The sequence below is a fragment of the Hippichthys cyanospilos genome, chromosome 6 (assembly GCF_059441005.1).
Source record: "Hippichthys cyanospilos isolate Australia breed blue-spotted pipefish chromosome 6, RoL_Hcya_1.0, whole genome shotgun sequence".
Classification (NCBI taxonomy): Eukaryota; Metazoa; Chordata; class Actinopteri; order Syngnathiformes; family Syngnathidae; genus Hippichthys; species Hippichthys cyanospilos.
The window spans coordinates 23131734-23153314 of record NC_142374.1 but is presented as its reverse complement, the minus strand read 5'-3'; the positions used below and the strand labels follow the sequence as shown (position 1 = coordinate 23153314).

Below are 21581 nucleotides of genomic sequence, written 5' to 3'. Positions count from 1 at the left end.
AAAAGCTATTTATTCAACTTTGGAACTACGAAAAACACGAAAACGTATTACTTAGTTTTTACCAATGAGTGGTAGCATGTGATAAAGGTTTCGGTGATACCCAAAGGTCAAAGAAAAACAAAGAACATCCCTTCTGTAGCGGAGGGGAGACATGGCGGCTTGTAAAGACGTATTACATTTATTCTACAGTTAGAGCAAACACTGGTGTCTCCTGTCTCATTATTATACACAAACAATTTTACCATTTTGTATCCTGAATTTTCTTTCGTAACAAGAGACAGTATTTCCTACCCTGTATTTTCCCTCGTAACGAGACAATATTTTTCCGAAGCTGCGTTTCGGAACCTTTATTTTTGTGTAAAAATGACGTTCGTAAGTAGAGGTACAGCTGTATCTTGCATTTCAAAATTGTTTACGTTTATTGGTCCCAGATCAACTGCAACAAGGTCACTTTGCCGCACCTCTTTTGTTTATAATGTCAGTTACGAAACAAAACAAATTCAGTTACGGACAGTTCGAGTAAGAACTGGTATCTCTCGTCTCGTTCTTATACACCAACAATTTTCATCTGTTGTATCCTGAATAACAATAGACTTTTTTTTCTGAAAAGGCCTTTCGTAACCTGACTTTTTCGTGACAAAAGACATTTGTAAGTAGGGGTACCTTGGATTACTTTTATTTGTCGTAAGTAGGGGTACCTTTGTAAGTAGGGGTACCTTGCATTACTTTTATTTGTCCCAGGTCATCAACTACGGACATTTTGCCCCTCTTCTGCTATTTAGAACGTTGGGTCATGAAACAAACCACATTTTAGGTACAGTACAGTTCGAGCGAGCACTGGTGTTTGGTGTCCGACGATCGCACACCAAAAAATTTCGCCTTTTGTATACTGAATTTTCCTTCGGAACGAAACAGTATTTTTCTCCGAAGAGGCATTTTCTGTAACAGGAGACATTCATAAGTAGAGGTAACGCTGTATCTTGCATTTCCAAATTGTTTACTTCTATTGGTCCAACCTTCCCCCAACTCCGTTGTTTATAACGTCGGGTAACGAAACAAACCACGTGGGCTAATTGGGGTACCGAACAGCGATGGACAGTGCAAAGAAATAAATTGTGTTTGAAATGGGGCACTGTGTTTCCCTTTCCCCCCGGCGATTGTGGCTCCCTCATCAAGTCCGCCTCACAGGGTGCTGGAGTGAGTAATGCGGTCACATGACCTCTTGGCGGCGTGTCTGTCATCTGCCTCAGTGAGCCGTGAATTAATGAGGGCATCGCATCACTTGTTGCCTAAAAATACCGCCTCCGCCTTCCTCATATTTACCCCGACTTTACATCTTCCCTTCTTCTGCACCCAGAAGGAAAATCTGCGTCTGTTTTGATGTGTTTTTATTTTTCTCTTGTGTGTACGTGCCTGCAGTGGCCCTCTTTACGTAAGAGAGTGTGTGTGTGTGTGTGTGTGTGTGTGTGTGTGTGTGGAGTTTAAGGGCCAGCAAGCATGCTCAATAGTTGGCCTGTCAAGCCAAAGCCCCTGCATCCACATGCCGGCCCTTTTGAAGATCCCGCTTCTCACCACGTAGTCACACAGTGGGTGGCGGAGGAAGACGGTCCCACTTGATAAACGCCGGCCAAAAAAACTCTTGAATAGCCCAAGCTGCTCCGTTTGAATGTTTCTATTTATCTGGCGGATAGCGCTGCCGGATCCTCTTGATGGGTGCTCAATTGAGTGGCGGATAAAACGGAGCGTTGTTATATATTTCCAGGGCATTCCCTCCGTCGAAGGGGGGGGGGGATGACAACCTGCTTTTGTTTGAGCCAATTAGAGTGAGACAGCCAGGTCTTGACGAGCAAATCCGGGCCAGAATGCAGTCTGTTGGCGGAAGAAGCCGCGAGTGTTTGGCCCGAGCCTCCTGGCAGCGTGACACACTTGCGCTGGAACGCCGTGTGTGTAATCTAACTTTGAACCGCTGCACGCTTATCACGTTCTCTCATCCTTGACACGTTCAATGCCAAAGGCAAATTTTTACGTTATCCAGCTATTCAATTCCAGGTACAATCGTACTTCTGGTTACGAAATTAAATTGCACCGAAAGTCATTTTGTAACGTGAATTTGTAAGTAGAGGCGCTTTTTAACTGTAAATAGCGTAATCTGTTCCAAGCACCCGAAAATTCGCTTTTAAACCCTTAAAATTAATAAAATAAATTGTAGCAGTTGACAATATGAATGCTGTTCATTTGTTTGCATTGAGATGGTGCTGGTGGTACATGCGGAAATTTTTTGAACAATTTTTTCAGAGGCCTTTCTTAACCTGAATATTTCGGATCAAGAGATATTCGAAGTAGAGGCATTATTGTACTTTAAATATGTATATTTAGTCCTTTTTTTTTACGTGTTTGGCGAATGGAAGGTCTAAAATTGTTGTTTCAGAATAAATTATCGTATTTTTGGGACTATGAAGTGCCAACCAAAATCTAACAGAAAATCTATTTTTTGTCATATATAAAACACACTGGACAATAAGTAGCAAATTGTAACATAAAATATTATAAAGCAGCGGCTTATAAACTTATGGTATGTATTAAAGAGATTAAACTTTTATACGGTTTCACAATCACAGTGGCCCTGAGGCGTGAAACTGTAAATACAATCTGGCCTATGACCAAAATGTGCTGGACGCCCCTATTTGGGTTCTTGGTAAAAGGGTTCAATCTTGTAGATCATGTGCAAAATGCTCACTGACAACACACATAAAACTGAACACGCAGTTTAGCACTTGCTATTCGGGAGCTTAGAGTAAATCAGGCCCAGAAAGGCCATATCTGTAATCCTCCTGGCCCATTAGCCGCCTTCAAGATCACACACACACACAGGAGATTTTTCTATCCTAATGGGGACATCTCATTGAAATGATGCATTTCATAGTCCCTAACCCTAACCCCTAACCGTGAACATTAGAAATGATTGCCTAAACATAACCCTCACCCTAACCTCATTCCAAAGTCAGTTTTGACCATTAAAAAGAGGTCTGAACTTATGGGGTCCACCAAAATGGTCCCCACAAGTTGAAGAGGTCTCCAAATGGACAGCAAAATCGTTACAACAGATTGCCTACCCCAGGGGTGTCAAACACATAACGAGCATTTGGTGGGCCACAAAGAATGATGTGACGGGCCGGGTTTGGCCCCCGGGCCTTGAGTTTGACACCCGTGGCCTAACCCTGACTAAACCTAACCTGAACCAAGATCCAAACCTATACTTTTGTCTTGACCCGAAAAACGAGGTCTGAACTTGTGGGGTGCACCAAATTTGTCACCAAAACTGCAAGAGACGGTAAAACCCAAGATTTGGTCCCACCACGCTGCAAAAACCAAGCGTGCACACACACACACACTTCTGAGGCAAAGGCGTGACCCTTGTCACCGCGTGACTTTCAACCTGAAACGCGTGACTTCTAGTGGCAAGACAAAGAAAGAAGACGTGAAGACACCACTTAAAAAAAGGACATAAAATACCTTTTTTGTTGTTTTTTTTTTTTGTCACAGATGTGTCATAAAGCCTCTTTAAAACTTTATGTGAGTTTTCAGGCTTGTTGGACTTGGTGTCTTCTACACCATCTACATATGACCTTTGAAAATGTCATCCCTCTATTGTTCCCCCTCCGCCCCTTTTAAGTCACACGTGACGAGTTGTCATAATAAGCGTATGGATTCTTGAATCCTGGCCAAAAACATGAGGTCACGCTGACCTTTGAGGGCCCAAACGAAAATTAGCTCCTTCATGCCACGTGTGGAAATTCTCTGAAGATGAATGAACAAGGGGGAGAAGCACGCAATTGTAGCCACGGAAATATCCCAGTGGATCACTGGAAGGAATATTCACGAATAAAAAAATCTGGATAGCTTCGTCGCTGTCAATCCCAAAATATCTTTCAATATGATTTCAACATGATTTAGCAACTCTTAAAAAAAAACACATTGCGTCGTCGTCGCTCTCGGATTTAATTTATTTCACGGTTAGCTTGTCAGTGCTTGGCGCTAAGCTAGCTTGCTCCACAGCAGTACTGACTTATATATATATATATATATATATATATATATGTAAATTCATCCTCAACAGCAATAAATGAGCTCCTTTCCTCAGAGGACAAAAAAAAAACTACCTTACTAACAAAGTAAACATGGAGGCGCTAATATGCTAATCGCTAATGATAAATGCAGTCATGAAAGATTCAAAATAAATGCTTAGCTGTATTGCGGCCTTTGAAAAAAATTCTGGCAGGAACAGCGTTCAGGCAGAGAGCCAACGGAAGTTTTGCTTCACAAATAATACGTAGCAAGAAATTAAAAAGTTGAAATTAGCAATTTAGCACTGGGAAAAACGGAACACACACAAGGCTGACGTCAGCCATGAGGGCAAAGTCAAAAATAAATTAATTTAGTAGCAGCAATTCTTAGAGTTTTTCATTTTTGCGACCTTCGGTTTTAGTAATATAAAAAACAAAACAAAAAACGAGCAAAAAATGGAAAAATGTGTCTTCGGTGTCTTTGGCGGGAAATAGAGTGATGACGAAGAAGTCTGTGGAGAACTTCGAATTTAGTAAAAATAAAAAAAACAAAAACAGACACGTATACCAAATAGGGTAAACCGGAGACATGCGTTTCTGGCGGGAAAAAAAAAAGAGTGAAGTGATGATGTAAACTCTGGTTTATGATTGTCACACACAAACATGGAGAATTTGGCACATGTCCACTTTTGTCCGAGGTTTTGAGACCTTCAAATTTAGTAAAAACAAAACGGGCACGTATACCAAATAGGGTAAACCAAAGACATGTATTTTTGGCGGGAAAAAAAGAGTAAAGTGATGATGTAAACTCTGGTTTATGATTGTCACACACAAACATGGAGAATTTGGCACATGTCCACTTTTGTCTGAGGCTTTGAGACCTTTGAATTTAGTAAAAAGAAAAACAAAACAAACAAAAACGGGCACGTATACCAAATAGGGTAAACCGGAGACATGTGTTTTTGGCGGGAAAAAAAAAGAGTAGAGTGACGACGTAAAACTCGACGTAAAACGTGGAGAATTTGGCGTCAACTTTGGTCGGTGTTTTTGAGAACTTCGGTTTTAGTAAAAATAAAGAACGGCTACGTATAGAAAATAGGGCAAACTGGAGACACGTGTACATGAAGACGACACACAATCCCTCCAACCTAATCAATGTTTAGACAGTCCCAATGAAGTTTAATCATCCATCGGACAGGTGCAAGCGAGGTCAAGGAGGTTCGATTCGAGTCAAAATGTCTTCAAAGCGTGTCTTTGCAAAACCAGAGCGGGCCATTACTCTTTAGTACGGTTGTTGTGGTTGGATTAAGATGTTAGCCATCAACGGTTAACCTCAAGGAGGAGATGCCTTGCAGACCCGAAAGAAGACGGCGGACATGAGAGGAGGTTAAGGAGGGAAGAGACGCATGTCCTGAATTCTAAAGTCTCCCTGGGTTCTTTGTGAGAGGTCCCGGCGAGCTGACCCCCTCTTTAAAGAAAGTTTGGGAGAGGTCACGGGTTCACCGCAAGGTGACCGGCCCGACCGCTTCTCCTTTCAAAGGCGCGCATCTTCACCTTTCCCTCGCTTTGTTTTCTTTGGAACCTTCTCTCAATTTCTACTCCCCCACCCCCGCCATTTTTTTTTTTTTTTTCACGTAACCTCAGCAACTGACCCGCCGTCTCAGCACTAATTAGCATAGCACCCCAGGGCGAGGAGAACATGAAGGCTAATGGGGGTTGGGGCCTCTCCGAAAGAAAAGGGTGGTCACCTGACTGCTTTCCATAGAATCCTTCGGGCGGAAACATACGGGAGCTTGCAAGACTAAACGTTTTTCATTTTTGACATCAAACTCGTTCAAACGTACTGGCAAACATGTTTGAATGTGCAGCGTTGAAATATGTTGGAATCCATTTGTAGGTAAATGTGTTGGAACGTACTTGCTCAAATGTATAATTTTTTCAACCTTAACCCTAACCCAACTGGGGGCACAATAAAATTGAAATCCTTAACAATAAATATATATTAATATCTTCAGATTAAATATTTTTTATTGCGTGAAGGCTTTATACCGAAATTTCTTAACGACTCGACTGCCAGTGCATCTTGTAGTTTCCTCACGGAATACTACGTTTATCATTAATCCTAACCCCTAACCAGAGAACTCCAGTCCTCGAGGGCCGGCATCCTCCCATGTTTTCCGGTTTTCTTTCCCCAACACACCTGATTCAAATGATGAGCTCATTAGCAAGCTCTGCGGGAGCTTCCAAACGATCCCAATCATTTGAATCAGGTGTTTTTGAGGGAAAAGGTTTGAAAACATGTAGGATACCGGCCCTCGAGGACTGGAGTTCCACACCTGTGCCCTAACCCATATAGGTAAATATGTTGAAAAATATTTTGCGAATACATTTGAATGCACTTGTAAACATAATCGAACATATTCACAAGTGCGTCGAAGCATACTTGGAATTAGAACAACCTTGTTCAAAAGTTTTGAAACGGCGTCAAAGCAAATTTCCAGTCGGCAACCTTTCTCCTCGCATGACTTGATGAGCAGGGCTGGGTGAGGATTCAGATACACTTTCAAGCAACCAGAGATATGATTAGATCAGGAACCTTATCCGCTATAAGCGCTGCCATGGCGACATTTGACATGAAAGAATATCTCACTAAATATGGACCAAAACCAACAAAATCCTTATTATTGTTTTTTTGTTTGTTTTTTTTGCACTCACCATGCCGTGTCCACATTCCGTCCCGTCAGCCAGCGGCATGTGTTGCGTGCGACATCCTTTGTGGTCTCCCTCTGCACTTGTACACCAAAGCCTTTTACATTGTTTCTAGGTAGAAAAATAAAACACGCAAGTCATAAATCTTCTATAATTTGCCAGGTTTCCAAAGAAACTTAAGAAGAATTTCAGCTACGATTGGAGGTTTGTTTTTAATATTAAAAAATTCACAGGCAGTAGAGTCAAACTGTGCCTTTTGGGATTAGGAGGAGCCCCCTCGCTGCCTTTTGATTCAAAATCCAGGTCCAAAAAATCCCGATTTTAATTAGCAGCGGTGCCGGGGGTCTACGATTCATATTTTATGGAATTTAACTCTTTCGATGCCAAGCGTTATCGGAAAAGGAAAGCTCTAGAGGGCCAGTTGATTTTGTATTTTCACTCGCCTTTCAAGGCCGACAGAATTTTGCGTCTATGTAAATATGGCTGCTGCCATATGAAAGATTGACTTCCATTCATTATTTTGAATTGCATGTAGGTAATAGCTGTGTTGTGTGTAGAAACACTGCCCTCCAATGGTAACAGTTATATTAGGTATTAGCCAATTGTGTCAGCTTTTCTCCATAAAAAAAACATATTTGACGAGAATTTTATTATTTATTGCTGTTATTATTTTAAAAAGATGAGAAATCTCATCCACGTTTTTTTCTAGACACAAAGGTCAGAATTCGAACCATTCTCCAAATTCTGACTTTAAAGTGCCAGTTCTCATTAATTCTCACTTTAATGTAAAATCTGAGAATAAAGTCGGAATTCTGACAAAAAAGTGAAGATTTCTGAGAATAAATTGCGAATCCTGAAATTTCAGATTTCTAACTATTCTCCAAATTCGAAATTTAAAGTGTGAGTTCTTACTTTATTATCTGAATGCTCACTTAAAAGTCAAAACTATGACAAATCTTTATTCTCAGAATTCTCATTTTCTCATTTTCATAATTCTGACTTTAGTCTGCAAATTCTGAATGTATTCTCTGATGCTAGTTAGTCTTAGAAGTTTGAAAAATGAGAAATCAGAGCACAAATTCAGAATTCTGATTGTACAGTAAGAATTCTGGGAATAAAGTGAGAATTCTGAAATGTCAGAATTCTGACATTTTAGAATTCTAACTAATCTCATTTTAAAGTCATAATTTTGACTTTATTCTCACACTTCTAAGTGTAATCTTCAAAGGCAGTCAAAAATCTGAGAATAGTCAGAATTCTGACTTTAAATCAAGAATTTTGAGAAAAGTGAGAAAATTTTGAGGCAGTGGATTAAAAAAAAAGAAAGAAATCAACACTTTGCGGATTTTCCACTCCACAACTTGCCTACTTACCATATAAGGGCAAATTTGTGAACCGGGTCCAAACATGAGCTCGCACTGTCTGTTGGCGTTATAAATTTGACCAGGGAGGAGCGTGGGCAACTGGTATGTCCTGCCGACGGGCTCATCCAGAAGACACTCCCCGTAGCCCGTGCTGCATTCAAGGAAAAACGGCAAAGTCAATGAATAGCAAATTAGACAAGTGTTACATGAGCAACAAAGCGTGAAGAACATCCGCAGTACATCTCATTGAAGCGTATTTTCTCTCCTCGAGGCAAAGAAGAAAATTTGGGCCTGGATTAAACGGCCTGGATCTTCAACAGTTGCCTGGATTATGGCGTAATGACAGATTGCTCTCCGTATCAACCCCTCCCTGAAAACGCCGACGTGCAAACACAGCTGGCGGAGATAAAAAAAAAAAAAAAAAAAATCTCTCGACGCCAAAATCAAACACTGCGAGGATCTGAGTTTTTGTGCGGGGGGGAAGACTCCAAAAAGGAAACGGGGTGGATGAGGCCTTTTGTTAAGCGAGATGTTCGACATGAGAAAAACTTCATCCTGGATGGAGAAGCTCAAACACCTGCCAGAACAAAGCAAAGACTGTGGTGACAGGCCGGTGATTATGGAGGATTAGTTTCAGTTTAACATCACTTTGCGGCGGCCTCCTTTCATTTCCGTACTTTGGACAATTGTAGCAAAAAAAATAAAATAAAAAAAACTTGAAGTAGACATGTATAATGTACGATTGATACAGAAAACCTGTGTTATTAGTTTGTTTGTTTTTTTCCAGGACTATAAGCCACAACTTTTTTCTAATGGTTTGAGACCTGTAGTTTTAAGGCATTTCATGTATTTTTGACCATTTTTGGGTCATTTTATTTCACATCATTGTTGGCAGTATTTTAATGTGTGATAACTAAGTGGTCATGCCATGTTGAACTTTGACATCTTGTCACCATCTGGGTGAAATTTCAGCTCCCTAGTGTGTTTTTTTTTAATGCTTTCCCTTTGGTGTGAAACGGCTTTGAGATCAAAGGACTCCGAAGGAATCCAAAATTTGGAGGGCGTTCGCAATAGTTGCTAACTGCTTAATTGTGTCATTTTAGCAAGTTAACCACAAGGTAGGAACGGCTATTTTTTTGCTCACACTATTTTTTTTTAAATGAATAAACAAATAAAAGTGGTATCTGCACTTGGTATCAGTGGCTATTCAAGAATTGAGTCCTTGTATTGGTATCAGTCTGAAAAAAAAATGTATCAAACAGCTCTATCAAATTGAGGAAAACAAATTTGACTAAATATCTCCAATTTTCACAGATAATTTAATACCAATTCCCAAACTTTATTTCACGATATGTGAAAATATTTTTTCAGTCATGTGTCCTGAAAGAGCATAAAGGATTTTTTTCAAAATACATAAATAAAGCAACGAAGATGTTTCATGTTCCAATTAATTTACTCTTGATTTGAAAAGAAAAGCATAGCAAAGAGATGAGTATGGCTTAAATACATCATTTCTTTTGTTTCCATTTTCCACTATTTATTAGCTATAAATAATGGATAATGTCTTTTGAATGACTAGAGTTTATGCTTTTAAAAAAAGCATAATAACTTCAGGAGGACCAAAGAAAATGTTCGAGAACCATCCAAACAGACCGTCCCTTATTACCACGTGTCCACATCTCTCAGCAGTTGTCAAACTCAATTATTATTACTACTATGAAGACAGAGCGAGACGTCCATAAGGTCACCTCTTAATTTGAACTTTTTGGAAAGACTTTTCCTTCGTACAGTCCACCACACCTGGCAGCCGTCGGGAGACATCAAAGTTATTTGATTGTCATGACTTTTCACATGGACTACGTGTCTACAGAGACGGACAAGAAAGTTCTACAGAAGACACAAGTTGGACGTCACATAAGCATGCAATTCAATTCGAAGAAAAACGACACGTTTTGGGAAAAATATAAAATATTCTTCATCTGGCAACACACTTCTTTGGAACCGGAATAAGTGTCTAGAAAATTCAGTTCTGAAGACCTAATACACACACACACATAAATTTGTGTTTTTTTTCCAATTATTAATTCTTTTTGGGTATTTTCTTGGTTCTGTTCTGTTTACGTAGCTGACGGCTGGTTTTGTATGGATTTCCATTAAATGTGAATGAATGTCCAAGGAATCTTAAAACTGAGTAAAAATAACCCCTATGAGTAAGAACAAAAACATGTAATAATAAAACACATGAGTAAAAATGAAAACCGGTCACACACATTGCACGGTTTATCACCGATGTTCTTTTTAAGACTTTTGCATCCATAATTGGATTCAATCAATCGGCATTCAGCCAGGAATGGGATGAATGGTTTCTTTATGTCCGGTTGGACTCTAAATGACATTGCAGGTTTTTTTTTCCCTCCCTCCAGAGGTCTCATGGGGGCGAGCGGATTGAATTTGGGGCGAGAAGGTGCCGTCAAAACACGGACGTACTCGAAAGCAGGTGGACCCACAGGAGAAGTCGGAATCAATACTCGTCATTGTTAGCTGGAGAGCGACTTCAAAAAGGGCTCTCAAGGGTATTTCCCACCAACGCAGCTCGCTCGCTCGCTCGCTCAAGCAGCGGCTACACGAGCGTGCGCGCTGACTATTTAACAGGCTCGCATTGTCGGGGGCGCCGCACGGAAATCGTAGCAACGCGAGAGATTCACCGAGGCTGGAATGTTCCATAACATCAAACCAACGGCAAAAAGAGATTCGCAACCTTTAACCGCAAATGAGATCTTGGCTAAAATCGCATTCCCGTGATTCGAATGGTCAACAAGGCAATCCTTTGTGAATATTTGTGAATTTGAGTCCTGTTTATAGCAAAGCCTGCTAGCGCCATGGATACTAGCTTGGCTTCATATTAAATGTTCATTAATATTATTATTGAATCACATTTATCGAAGGGTATTCCAGCATGAGATGTGAAAGCCTAGGCAGTGGGGACGACAACTAACTATTAGCCGTTAATAGGCTAGGAGTAGACGCTAACTCGCTAGCAGTTGACGAGTTAGCTTCCATTGACCTTTTTGTTTGTTAAAATAATAGTTTGAGGGTTTGTAGTTCAGGTTATGGGAGTAACTCTTGACTTGTTAGCTTTTGACTAGCTAGTTGGGTTTCGCGTAATCGCTTGTTTGCAAATTAGTAGATTGTGAGTTTGAAGTGTAAGTGGGACTGAATGCGTTAGTGTTGCAGCTTTAGCTTTAGTTGTTTAGTTGAGTAATTAGCGCCCGTTAGCGTCTTAAATATCAACAAATAAGCAGTTTACCAAGTTTAAGTCGATATAACTTAAGTGATTACTAACACTATTAACTTAGCTATTAATTCACCAGCTGAGGACTAGTCGTTAGCTTAGGTGGCAGCAATGCTAACTGAGCTATTATTTAACCAGCTAGCTAGTTATTCCTTGCGCTGTCACAATGAACAATTTGAGTTTGAATTCAAGCTGTAGCCTAGATGGCTAATGTGGCTAATGAGTTATAGGTAGTTGCCAATTACATACTTTTTTTCATACTCTTTGTTATTAAATGAGCTGTTTATAATGTGGTCAGTCGCTAGTTTTAGCCGCTAATGAGCTATCGGTAGCTGCTAGTGAGCGAAACGTCCGTCAGGACAACGGGGTTTCATTGACATTGAAATATACGTACTCGAGGAATTCTGTGATGTACTTGCGGCTGCACTTGGACCACGACCAGGGATTGGTGTCATGGTTAAGGGTCGGAGCCATGACGTGATACTGGTGCTTCATGCCGACCTCCCGACATTTGGGGTTATCGTCGTGGGGCATGTTGAACCTGGTAGAGACAGAGACAGTAAGGAATTGAGAAAAGCGATGTGATTTGCGGAGCTATTTTGGGTAGATGACGAGAAAATTGTCAAAAATGCTAAAGCTAATGGCAACCAACATTTTGAGGTAACAAATTCCGTTAGAATACGTACAAAATTTCATGCTCAACTAATGCTGTATTTATTGTAAAAGCGAATATAAAGCGAATTTCGACTTGAATACAAACTCAAGAAAATGCAGCACGCTAAGTGTGTTAGATTTTAACGTTTTACATCGGTGGAATGAAAGTTGGTGACCCACAATCTATTTTCGCCAGGCTGGTCATAGATCCGTGCGGAACACACACGGACCCGCATAAAGTGATTATCAGCCGATTAGTGGCTCAGTCGCCGCCCAGGAGGATAAACGTCACAAAATTCGCGTTGAGCCCGTCTCAAACGGTCACACAAGTCGTGCCACACACACACTAGTCACACACCCCAAAAACATGGGAATCTGCTGTTTTGTAACACAATCTTGCAGCTACTTCCTTATCAAATGCTCTAAAACTTTGATTGGCTGTTAATATACTGTAGCTGGATTGGCCGGGTGATTTTTCTAGTTTTGTATGTTAAATATTTTAGAGTTTATCATGAATAACGGGTGGGCCGTAAATAGCTCGCGGACCATCATTTGCCCACCAATGGTCAAAAAGGCCGATGGAAATAAAAACCTCCATCACATCTTTCCTCGCAGTTCAAAAAACGTCCAGCTCAGACCTCAAGGGGCAAAGTTCGCCATCTCACATTCTCAAACAGCTTAATGCAGAGAGGAAAGGAGGACACGCAAACCAAGCACACGCTAATACTGACAATACCATATGGGCTCACATGTTTTTGGCATATTGATTCCTCAGACATTATATCAATTTAAAATATTGTGATATGTTTTGTTCCAAATAGTTTGAGAATTACGTAAAGAACCAGAGTGGATTTAAAATCCAGCCGGTGGTGTTCATTAAATGCAAACCGCAATGAGTAATAGTACTAACTAGCTTGTTTTTGGGACTAGCATTAGCCACTTGCGGCTAGCGCTTGAGTAGCTGTTTATTTTTTTCCTCATCAAAGGTTATCAAAGCATCAGTTTTTGAGTTTTACACAACAGGAAATGCAGGAAAACAGCTAATGCCAGAAGCAAGCTAGCGCTCAACAAACACGCTAGTTTTTGTATGAGCATTTTCAGGCGGCGATTTTGCATAAATAAAACTACTGGGTTGTCGGTTGCTAGCTAGTGAGGCCAGCAATCACCTTAGAAATTGACAAACATTGCAACTATCAACTGAGTAATTTGTGAAGTAAGATCCGTGGGGTTGAGAGTTAACGTCAGAAGCTTGAATTAGCCACTAGCCTTAGATGCTAACATGCTGGCAGCCAACAATCCAGTTAAACAATCATGTTGCCCTCTAACATTAGCCTTTAACAGAGTTATTGTATATAAATTTACCATACATGTTAGCTTCTAGCATTAGCCGCTAACAAAGTTATTCCGTACCAATTCATTCGTATGCTTAGTAGTTTAATCTAAAATACTTACAAATGCGATAAAAAAATATGCAGCTAGCATTAGATGCTAACACACTAGAAGCCAACAATCCAGCTGCTTTTTGTGTCATTTCTAATCAAATGTGCACCTCGTGCGTTTTTATTCTGGGGTTTACTGTACATGTTAGCCTCTAGCATTAGCCGCTAACAAAGTTATTCCATACCAATTCATTCTTATGCTAAGTAGTTTAATCGTCATAATCTAAAATACTTACAAATGCGATAAAAAATATGCAGCTAGCATTAGATGCTAACACGCTAGAACCCAACAATCCAGCTGCCTTTTGTGTCATTTCTAATCAAATGTGCAACTCGGGCGTTTTTATTCTGGGGTTTACCGTACATGTTAGCCTCTAGCATTAGCCGCTAACAAAGTTATTCCGTACCAATTCATTCTTATGCTAAGTAGTTTATCCGTCATAATCTAAAATACTTACAAATGCGATAAAAAATATGCAGCTAGCATTAGATGCTAACACGTTAGAAGCCAACAATCCAGCTGCCTTTTGTGTCATTTCTAATCAAATGTGCACCTCGTGCGTTTTTATTCTGGGGTTAGCCTCTAGCATTAGCCACTAACAAAGTCATTGTGTGCCAGTTCATACTTAGGCTCGGTAATTTAATCGTCATAATCCAAAATGTTTACAAATATAATAAAACATATGCAGATTAAATGGATTTAGAAAGCACTCATGTACTTCATTTTCATCATGACCCAATTATCTGGTATTTCTTTTCTGTTGATCCATTAATCTTAGCTAATCCATTGAGATTTATACATCAATGATCCTGCCGGAGCAAAATTAGCGAGTCCTTTGACGCATAAAATAAAACATATGCCTCTAATGATAGGGTTGAGAAAAAAAAGGCAGTGTCCGTTCTCTGGCTGCTAATAAAGACAAAACCAGAGCGATGTATATAAAACAAAGGGCGCCGCGGTGCATGTGCAAATTAACGAGTTCATCCTGCTCGTCTGCTATTGGCGAGCTCATAAAGTCTGTTTTTTTTTTTTGATGATGTGCAGAATCGCGAACTGTGAGCGTGCGTGTATTTACACACAGCAGCCCTGCGCAGCTGTATGATGTCTGAGATGTTTACAACAGGATGTGGGTCAGCGCTGGCTGCAATGTCAGCACACACAAACCTACACACACACACACGTTTTTTTTTTTCTATGGTAGTGGGGACATGCCATTGAGATAATGCATTTCCTAGTCCCCTAACCATCACAACAGATTGCCTAACTTTAACTCTTATCCAAACTGCAATTCAAACTATACTCAAAAAATGAGTCTTAATGAGTCTTAACCCTCAAAAATAGGTCTGAACTTGTAGGGTCCACCAAAATGGTCCCCACAATTACAATTGGTCCTCACAAAGACTGTAAAACCAAGGACTTGTTTAAGTATACCTAAAGCTGTATCCTTTTCATCAGTGACACAAGTAAAAAGCAATAAAAAATACATAAAACTTTCAGGGTTTGCTTAAAATTGAGGTGTCAAACATATGGCATGCGGGCTGGTTCTGGCCCATAAATGGGTTTAATCTGGCCCATGAGATGATTTTCTAAAGTATAAAACTGAACTGAATTTTTTAAAATGTTTTATCATTTAGTATTGTTAATATTTTATGATTAAAAGTGATGTGCTTGTACTATTTTGGATACTAGTAAAAATACTAGTAAATTTGAAGCTGTTGTTTTAATGTCGTATAAACATACATCATAATTTTATTGGTTCGGCCGGCTTGGGAATTGATTTTCTTACATAAGGCCCGCATGCTAAAACAAGTTTTGACACCGCTTGGTCTAAGCAGAAAAAAAACCAAGTGCATCAAAGTGCCTGCAAAAAAAAGATGTGAATCCTTACACAAGATTCAAGTTTTATTGTCGTATGCGCAGTAATATCACACAAAGAAATTCTTATTCTGTTCGCTTCCCCGCGGGGGCAGACTACATTCCATAATCGAGCAAATAATAAAGTAGGCAATAAAAGAAAAAAAACTGTAATAGTAACTTTATCACAATTATACTTTGCACAGCAAAAACAAATCCTTTTTCCGTTTCATCTGTGCCCCCCCCCCTGTGCCCCCCCCCCCCCCCCCCCCCCCGCACGATTATTTGAGAAACACTACCCTCAATCGAAAATCCAATTCAAACCTCCACCCTAAATTCGATTTTTGGCCCTAAAAAGAACTGAACTTGTGAGGTCCACCAAAATGGTCCCCACAAAGACCGTAAACCCGAGATCTGGTCTCCACCATGCAGCAAAAACCAGCTGCGCACACACACACACAGACAAACACACAAACCTGAAGCACGGTTGGCAAGACGCCTTTGGCGCCCGAAAAGTTGGCCTAAAACCCGGCAACCGATTGAGCCTTTGCCACCGAACGAAGTTGCGCACATTCACACCCTCGCTCATGTGCGGCCGAGCAAAATACTTGTCAAATACTTGACGGGATCTCCCGATGAGTGTGTGTGTGTGTGTGTGTGTGTGTGTGTGTGTGTGTGTGTGCGTCGACGCTGATTTACTTGACACGGATTTATGGCTCGAATAAGCATGCGGTTTGGAAGGTATTGAAGATAAGAGGCTGTTAGTGTAATGAGGCTGTAAATCAGTCGGTTTGGTGCCCCCTCGGGGGGGATGCATCAGCGAGGAGAATCAATGGCCGCGGCGCGGCAGGCATCGCTGTGTCATTAGCACAAGAATGTGTCTGAAATGCCCACGGAGGCTTGCGAGGAATGTCTGCGAGTTTATGAGCGTGCTGACAATGGGCGCGCCGCTATCGGAGTTGGAATTCGACAAAGAATTAACGCGTTGAGTGCCGATGACGTCAAAGGACGTCAACGGGAATCCAGAGGAAGCGCCATCGACGTTGATTCGCGTGCACTGGATTTTTTTTGTTTCTTTTGATAGGAAAGTGAAGAGAAAAATAGGTTTGGTCCTTAAGATAGGCCACGGGTGTCAAACCCGAGGCCCGGGGGCCGGATCCGGCACGCCACATCATCTGATGTGGCCCGCGAAATGCCGATGGAGATTTTTTTTTAATTTTGTTTTTTTTAATATGCTAATATGCCTCCGTAGAGTGGTTTTGGCGGACAGTAATGGAATTACAATTCACCTAATTTTACTCCTCACCTCTTGAACCCTCCACTCAATTAAGCTTTCGACAACTATAAATCAAATGTCACATAATGGATCGCCTTTGGTCCGGTTTGTGTATTTACCCTGCAAGATGTTTAACCCCAAACCTGATTAAAATGGACTATCGGCGCCGGGGGTCCTTCAGGACATCTGAGAACGGCCTCCGATCCATTAGCGCAAATTGGGTCCCTAATCCCATGCAATGCTGTTGAGTGGTTCGCACCGGCTTTCCCAGGCCTGCTAAACGCGCCGAGTGGACCGCGCCAACTCAGCCGACAGCTGCGGGAGACTTTTGCATAATCGCCTTGGCTGACGGATATAGCTGCAGATTCTTTTCAGACCCTTTGCTAACAACTCGCTCTCTTGGTTATGCAAAAACGTATATATGGAAGATCATTTTCGACGAAAATACATCTGGCAACACATTTCTTTTTAACTGGAATAAGTGTCTAGAAAATTCAATTCTGAAGACCTAAAACATATATATATATATATATACATACACACACACACACACACACACACACACACATGCCATGCATGTTTTTAAAGTGTGAGAGGAAGCATGCAGGCTTGGGGAGAACATGCAAACTCTACGAGTACTCCAGAGCGAGGGGGATTCGAACCTTAACTGCGAGGCGGACATACTAATTATTTTTATCTTAACTCATTAACGAATCAATCAAGCAAGCAAATGTGATATTGTCTAGACAAAAAGTAGTTATTAATCGGGTCGGAATAACGAGAATGTCGGCCGCAAACGGCCCCCAAACCGTAGTTTGGATAGTTCCACCTTAAGGTGACAAAGTACTAAAGTATTAGCATTAAACGTCTTTGGAGTAAAATATTTTTTATTTGATGATTTTTTTTTCAATAAATACAATAATTACAATCTTTGTAGATTAATCTTTGATTAATTACGATTAATTCTGGAAAATTATACGATTAATTAGATGACATTTAATCGCTTGACAGGACTATAACTTTTGAGTAATCTGTTTTTTACGTGTCACTTTGGGCGCCTAATTTCAACTCCAGCTCTTTTCTTTTCAATCCGTTGGTCCATTTCTGCTTATGCTTGATAGGAAGTCTTTCATTCTACGGGATTGTGTGTTTACGTGCGCAACTTACACATGGCCCAGCTCGTGAGCGATGGTGAAGGAAGCGCTGATTCCGTTTTCTTCGCTGATGGAACAGCTGCGGTACTGGTCGCACATGGTCCCCAATTCTGCCAGCCCTGCAAACACACCATATATGGACTTCCTCATGCTACATTCAACTATTAAAAGGGGCGGGGCTTACCGAGAGTATCGCACTTGTCTTTTGCGCGACATATATCTTCCCTGAGGAAGGAAAAAAAATCTTTTTAAATATGTTTTAGAAGACAAGGGGTGATTTTTGGAGGTAAGCGTACCTGGTGATGAGAAGGGCGGTGTCGTGGTGAGAGGGGTGGCTGTCGTCCTTGACGTTTTGCTTCTGTTGCCAGGTGCAGAAGTTGTGCAGAGTGGTGGCGGCGTTGAAGCTCACTGTAGGGCCGTCCTGTTTATGAAGGGGAAAAAATAACATACTGATACCATGGCTTTATCCATGCTCATGTCATTTTTAGGGCTGAAACGAGTCCTTGAGTCAAACAAATCAGTTTCAAAAAAAGTTTCAGGCATGTTTTCTGCCTAGGTTACCCGTTTAATTAGAGTAAAATGTCAGGAAAAATTCATGCTAATCTGCCCTGCCCCCCATCCCCAAAAAAAATTAAAAAAACGATATCATAGTTGCATCCATGCTAAAGTCATTTTTAGGACCCCCGGTTTACGACGTCCCTGCCTTACAACGTGGACCGTGGCCGTGGCCTTACGACATTAAAAAAAAAAACAAAAACACAAACTCTCTTCTCAAACATAACGCAAGTGTCTGCTGGGGCATTGCGCTCATACATCACGACACGTATCACTGCTTATGTCACTACAAATCTGGTCTGCTATTGGTCAGCATCACGTTTCAAAGTGGCAGCATGTTAAGGATTTGATAGTGCTTAATTCCAACTTGAATTGGTTGGCCATGGGTCCCAAGATCGCTATTGAAGTTAAAAAAGAGAAGAAGATGATTAGAATGGAAACCAAGCTGGAGATAATCAAAAATTAAAAGAAGGCTAAGCTAGCCTAGCTAGCCTAGGCTGGGCTACCCTCACTTGAGAAAACAGCCATAACAAGCTTGTCACGTCACTCAAAGTTAAAAAAGTCCTTTATATGGTTTTTATTTATGATGTTTTTGAACTGTATGCATGTATATTATATATAAGTAACACTCAATTCGTGTTACAATCCCAACGTGGAACCGATTAATCTTGTAAACCGGCAATACACTGTGTGTGTCTGTAAATATATATATATATATATATATATATATATATATATATATATATATATATATATATATATATATATATATATATATATATATATATATATATATATATATACATATATATATATGACACCTGCACGAACATCTAGAGGTGAAATGGAAGTCCTTGCTACCTGTTCATTGTGGATGACGATGAGCTTGACAATCACGATGTTGATGAGGTTCCCCACGCTGGGGTCCTTGTAGACCGCCGCTACCTGTAACAAAGACAAGGCAGAGACAAAAAAAATGCAAACTTCCAGAAACCTGTGCCGCTGTGCACGTGGGATTGGGAATTAAACAAATAACGGTCTTTAAAGGTAACTGGGTCTTAAAAGCAAATTTGAACCCGGCTCAGCGTAGCTCGCCGGCCAAACATTCCCCGGCCGGTTTTCCCCTCCAGTTCCCTCGTTCTACCGGTGCACCCCTGTCACGGCCGGCGAGCGGTCTCCTGAGGCCGTGTGCAACCTCCTGACAGGAACTCATTAGTACACTATAAACATTTAGCTCGTCTCGGCCCTGAGGGGGGGACGTAAACACGGGGCCGGGCCTGCCTCGGCCCGTTTTTTCCTCCGACTCTATCGCAGGACCTTGCACAGCGTGAACCCCGCCGTGAGCAGAGAATGAATCCTTGAAAGTTGATTTGGGTTTGCTCAGATTTTTTTGCTCGCAGTTGTGATTGAACCTTGTCAAATCGAGTGAGACTCGTGATGGGGAAATGAAGCCTCATGAAGCATCGGTCATATTTATTTATTTTTTTTAGTCCTCTAGATGGAGTTCTCGGTTTTGAAATACAGTGTTCCCTCACTGGAACGCGTTTGGGTCACTGCAGCTAATTTTTCCTATTGCAGAACATTTTTTTCCTTGCAGGTTTTCTTCTTTTTTTCTGATTTCCTAGACATGAAATTTGTATATATGGAAAATATTCCATATATGTGGCAAATATTCAAAGAGCAAACTGTACTTAAAATTTCTTTGAATTTACCGTCATAACAGCCTTCAATAGAAACCATAACCACAATGTGGCCCACGATAAAATTGAGTTTTAGAGACGTCTCTCGCCAAACGCTTGAAAAAAAATGAAAAGGATAAAAATAGTGTAGGTATCTGTGATTGGAATAAAAAAAAAAACGTAAAAATACTTGCTTGGTATTGAATGAGTTAATAACAAGCATCAATAGTTATAAAAATGAGGGAAAGCCTCCGTAAAAATCTGTGCCTAATTCCCTTTCTTTTACCAAAGAAAACCGTATTTCCCAATGGGAGTTTTTCAATGGGAACCCTAGCAACTCTGACGTCAATTAACGTCTTTTTTTTTTCTTTCTTTTTTAATGGAAATTAGCAGATAAAAGGTTTGGCCAGCTCAAATTTGATCACTAACCTGGATTAAAAAACAAAACAAAACAAAAAACAAACAAAACAACAAAAAACAGTCAAAATGTTCAAAACAGGCTATCAAGTTCAAGCTATCGTACGTTTTGTCGTGATAATTTGAAGAAATATTAATTTACTTACTACTGACATGATTGTTAGGATGTAGTGCTCCAAATTGCGTCCGTGGTGCCGCGCCATCTTGGCGTCGGCCGTCACCATCAGCTCCACGTAGCGCGGGTAAGAAAGGAAGCGCTTGCGTCTGCGCGGGTGGCCGGACTGCGTTTCGTTAGCGGCGCCGGCGTCCCGCCCGTCGATGGCGGCTCGGAAAGAGTCCGTCTCGTCGCCCATGTTCAATTGACCCTCCAGAGACACTGTCCTCACGCTGTCGTCTGAGTGGAGACAGAAATGTACACATGTAAACACCTTCTAGCAGAGTGGGGGAAAAGCGAATTTAAGTTATAATCATTTAACTAATTAATCTTAAACACAAAAAACTCAAATATTTTATGTTTACTTGAAATAATTTAATATTGTCAACTGACCAGAACGTTTGTTGCGTTAGCGCTAGCAATAAAGCTACATTGTTGTGTATTTGTTTTTTTTTCAGAAGGTGGGGAAAATACGCTAGCAGTTAGCACAATTAAAAGTAGGCCGATATGTTTTTTTTTCAGGTAAGATACCAATACTGGTGGTCAAGGATGATATTTGGTGGTGAATCAATTTCTGTAGAGGGAATTAGCATTAGCATTATAAAAAATAAATAAATAAAAAAAGGGATTGAATGCCTGTACTCTGAAAAAAAACCGTGAAAATGCGTTACTGGTATTGAATGAGTTAAAATGGGCTACTAATATTTGTAAACAACAATTCACCCAATATGTGTATCCCAATCCCAAAAGTCACTGACATAAAATACAAAAATATGGGTTTAACCTATTCTAATTTATTATTTTACAAAATTGGTGATCCAGGAAATACACGCCTAATGTTTGTTTCTGTTTAATGCTAGTGCTAACGCTAAGACAACTTTTTTATTTACTAAAATTAGAAAACGTGTCGCGGTTTTACTGGGACATCTTTTCGGTTAATGTTAGTGTAAGTGCCAATTTAGTACATTT

The 21581-nt window shown here is 40.5% G+C and overlaps 1 protein-coding gene across 3 annotated transcripts in view; it reads right to left on the bottom strand.

Moving 5' to 3' along the window:
- The window catches only part of LOC148422867 (A disintegrin and metalloproteinase with thrombospondin motifs 20), a 95729-nt gene that overhangs the window by 50642 nt on the left and 23506 nt on the right, over positions 1 to 21581 (bottom strand). For all 3 annotated transcript variants that reach the window (XM_088416792.1, XM_088416793.1, XM_088416794.1), the window contains exons 4-11: positions 20605 to 20852; positions 19224 to 19307; positions 18104 to 18228; positions 17992 to 18032; positions 17821 to 17926; positions 11824 to 11970; positions 8147 to 8288; positions 6780 to 6884 (exon numbers count right to left, since the gene is read on the bottom strand). In XM_088416792.1, the coding sequence (XP_088272918.1) occupies positions 6780 to 6884; positions 8147 to 8288; positions 11824 to 11970; positions 17821 to 17926; positions 17992 to 18032; positions 18104 to 18228; positions 19224 to 19307; positions 20605 to 20852 (998 nt within the window). The remainder of the gene's footprint in view (positions 1 to 6779; positions 6885 to 8146; positions 8289 to 11823; positions 11971 to 17820; positions 17927 to 17991; positions 18033 to 18103; positions 18229 to 19223; positions 19308 to 20604; positions 20853 to 21581) is intronic.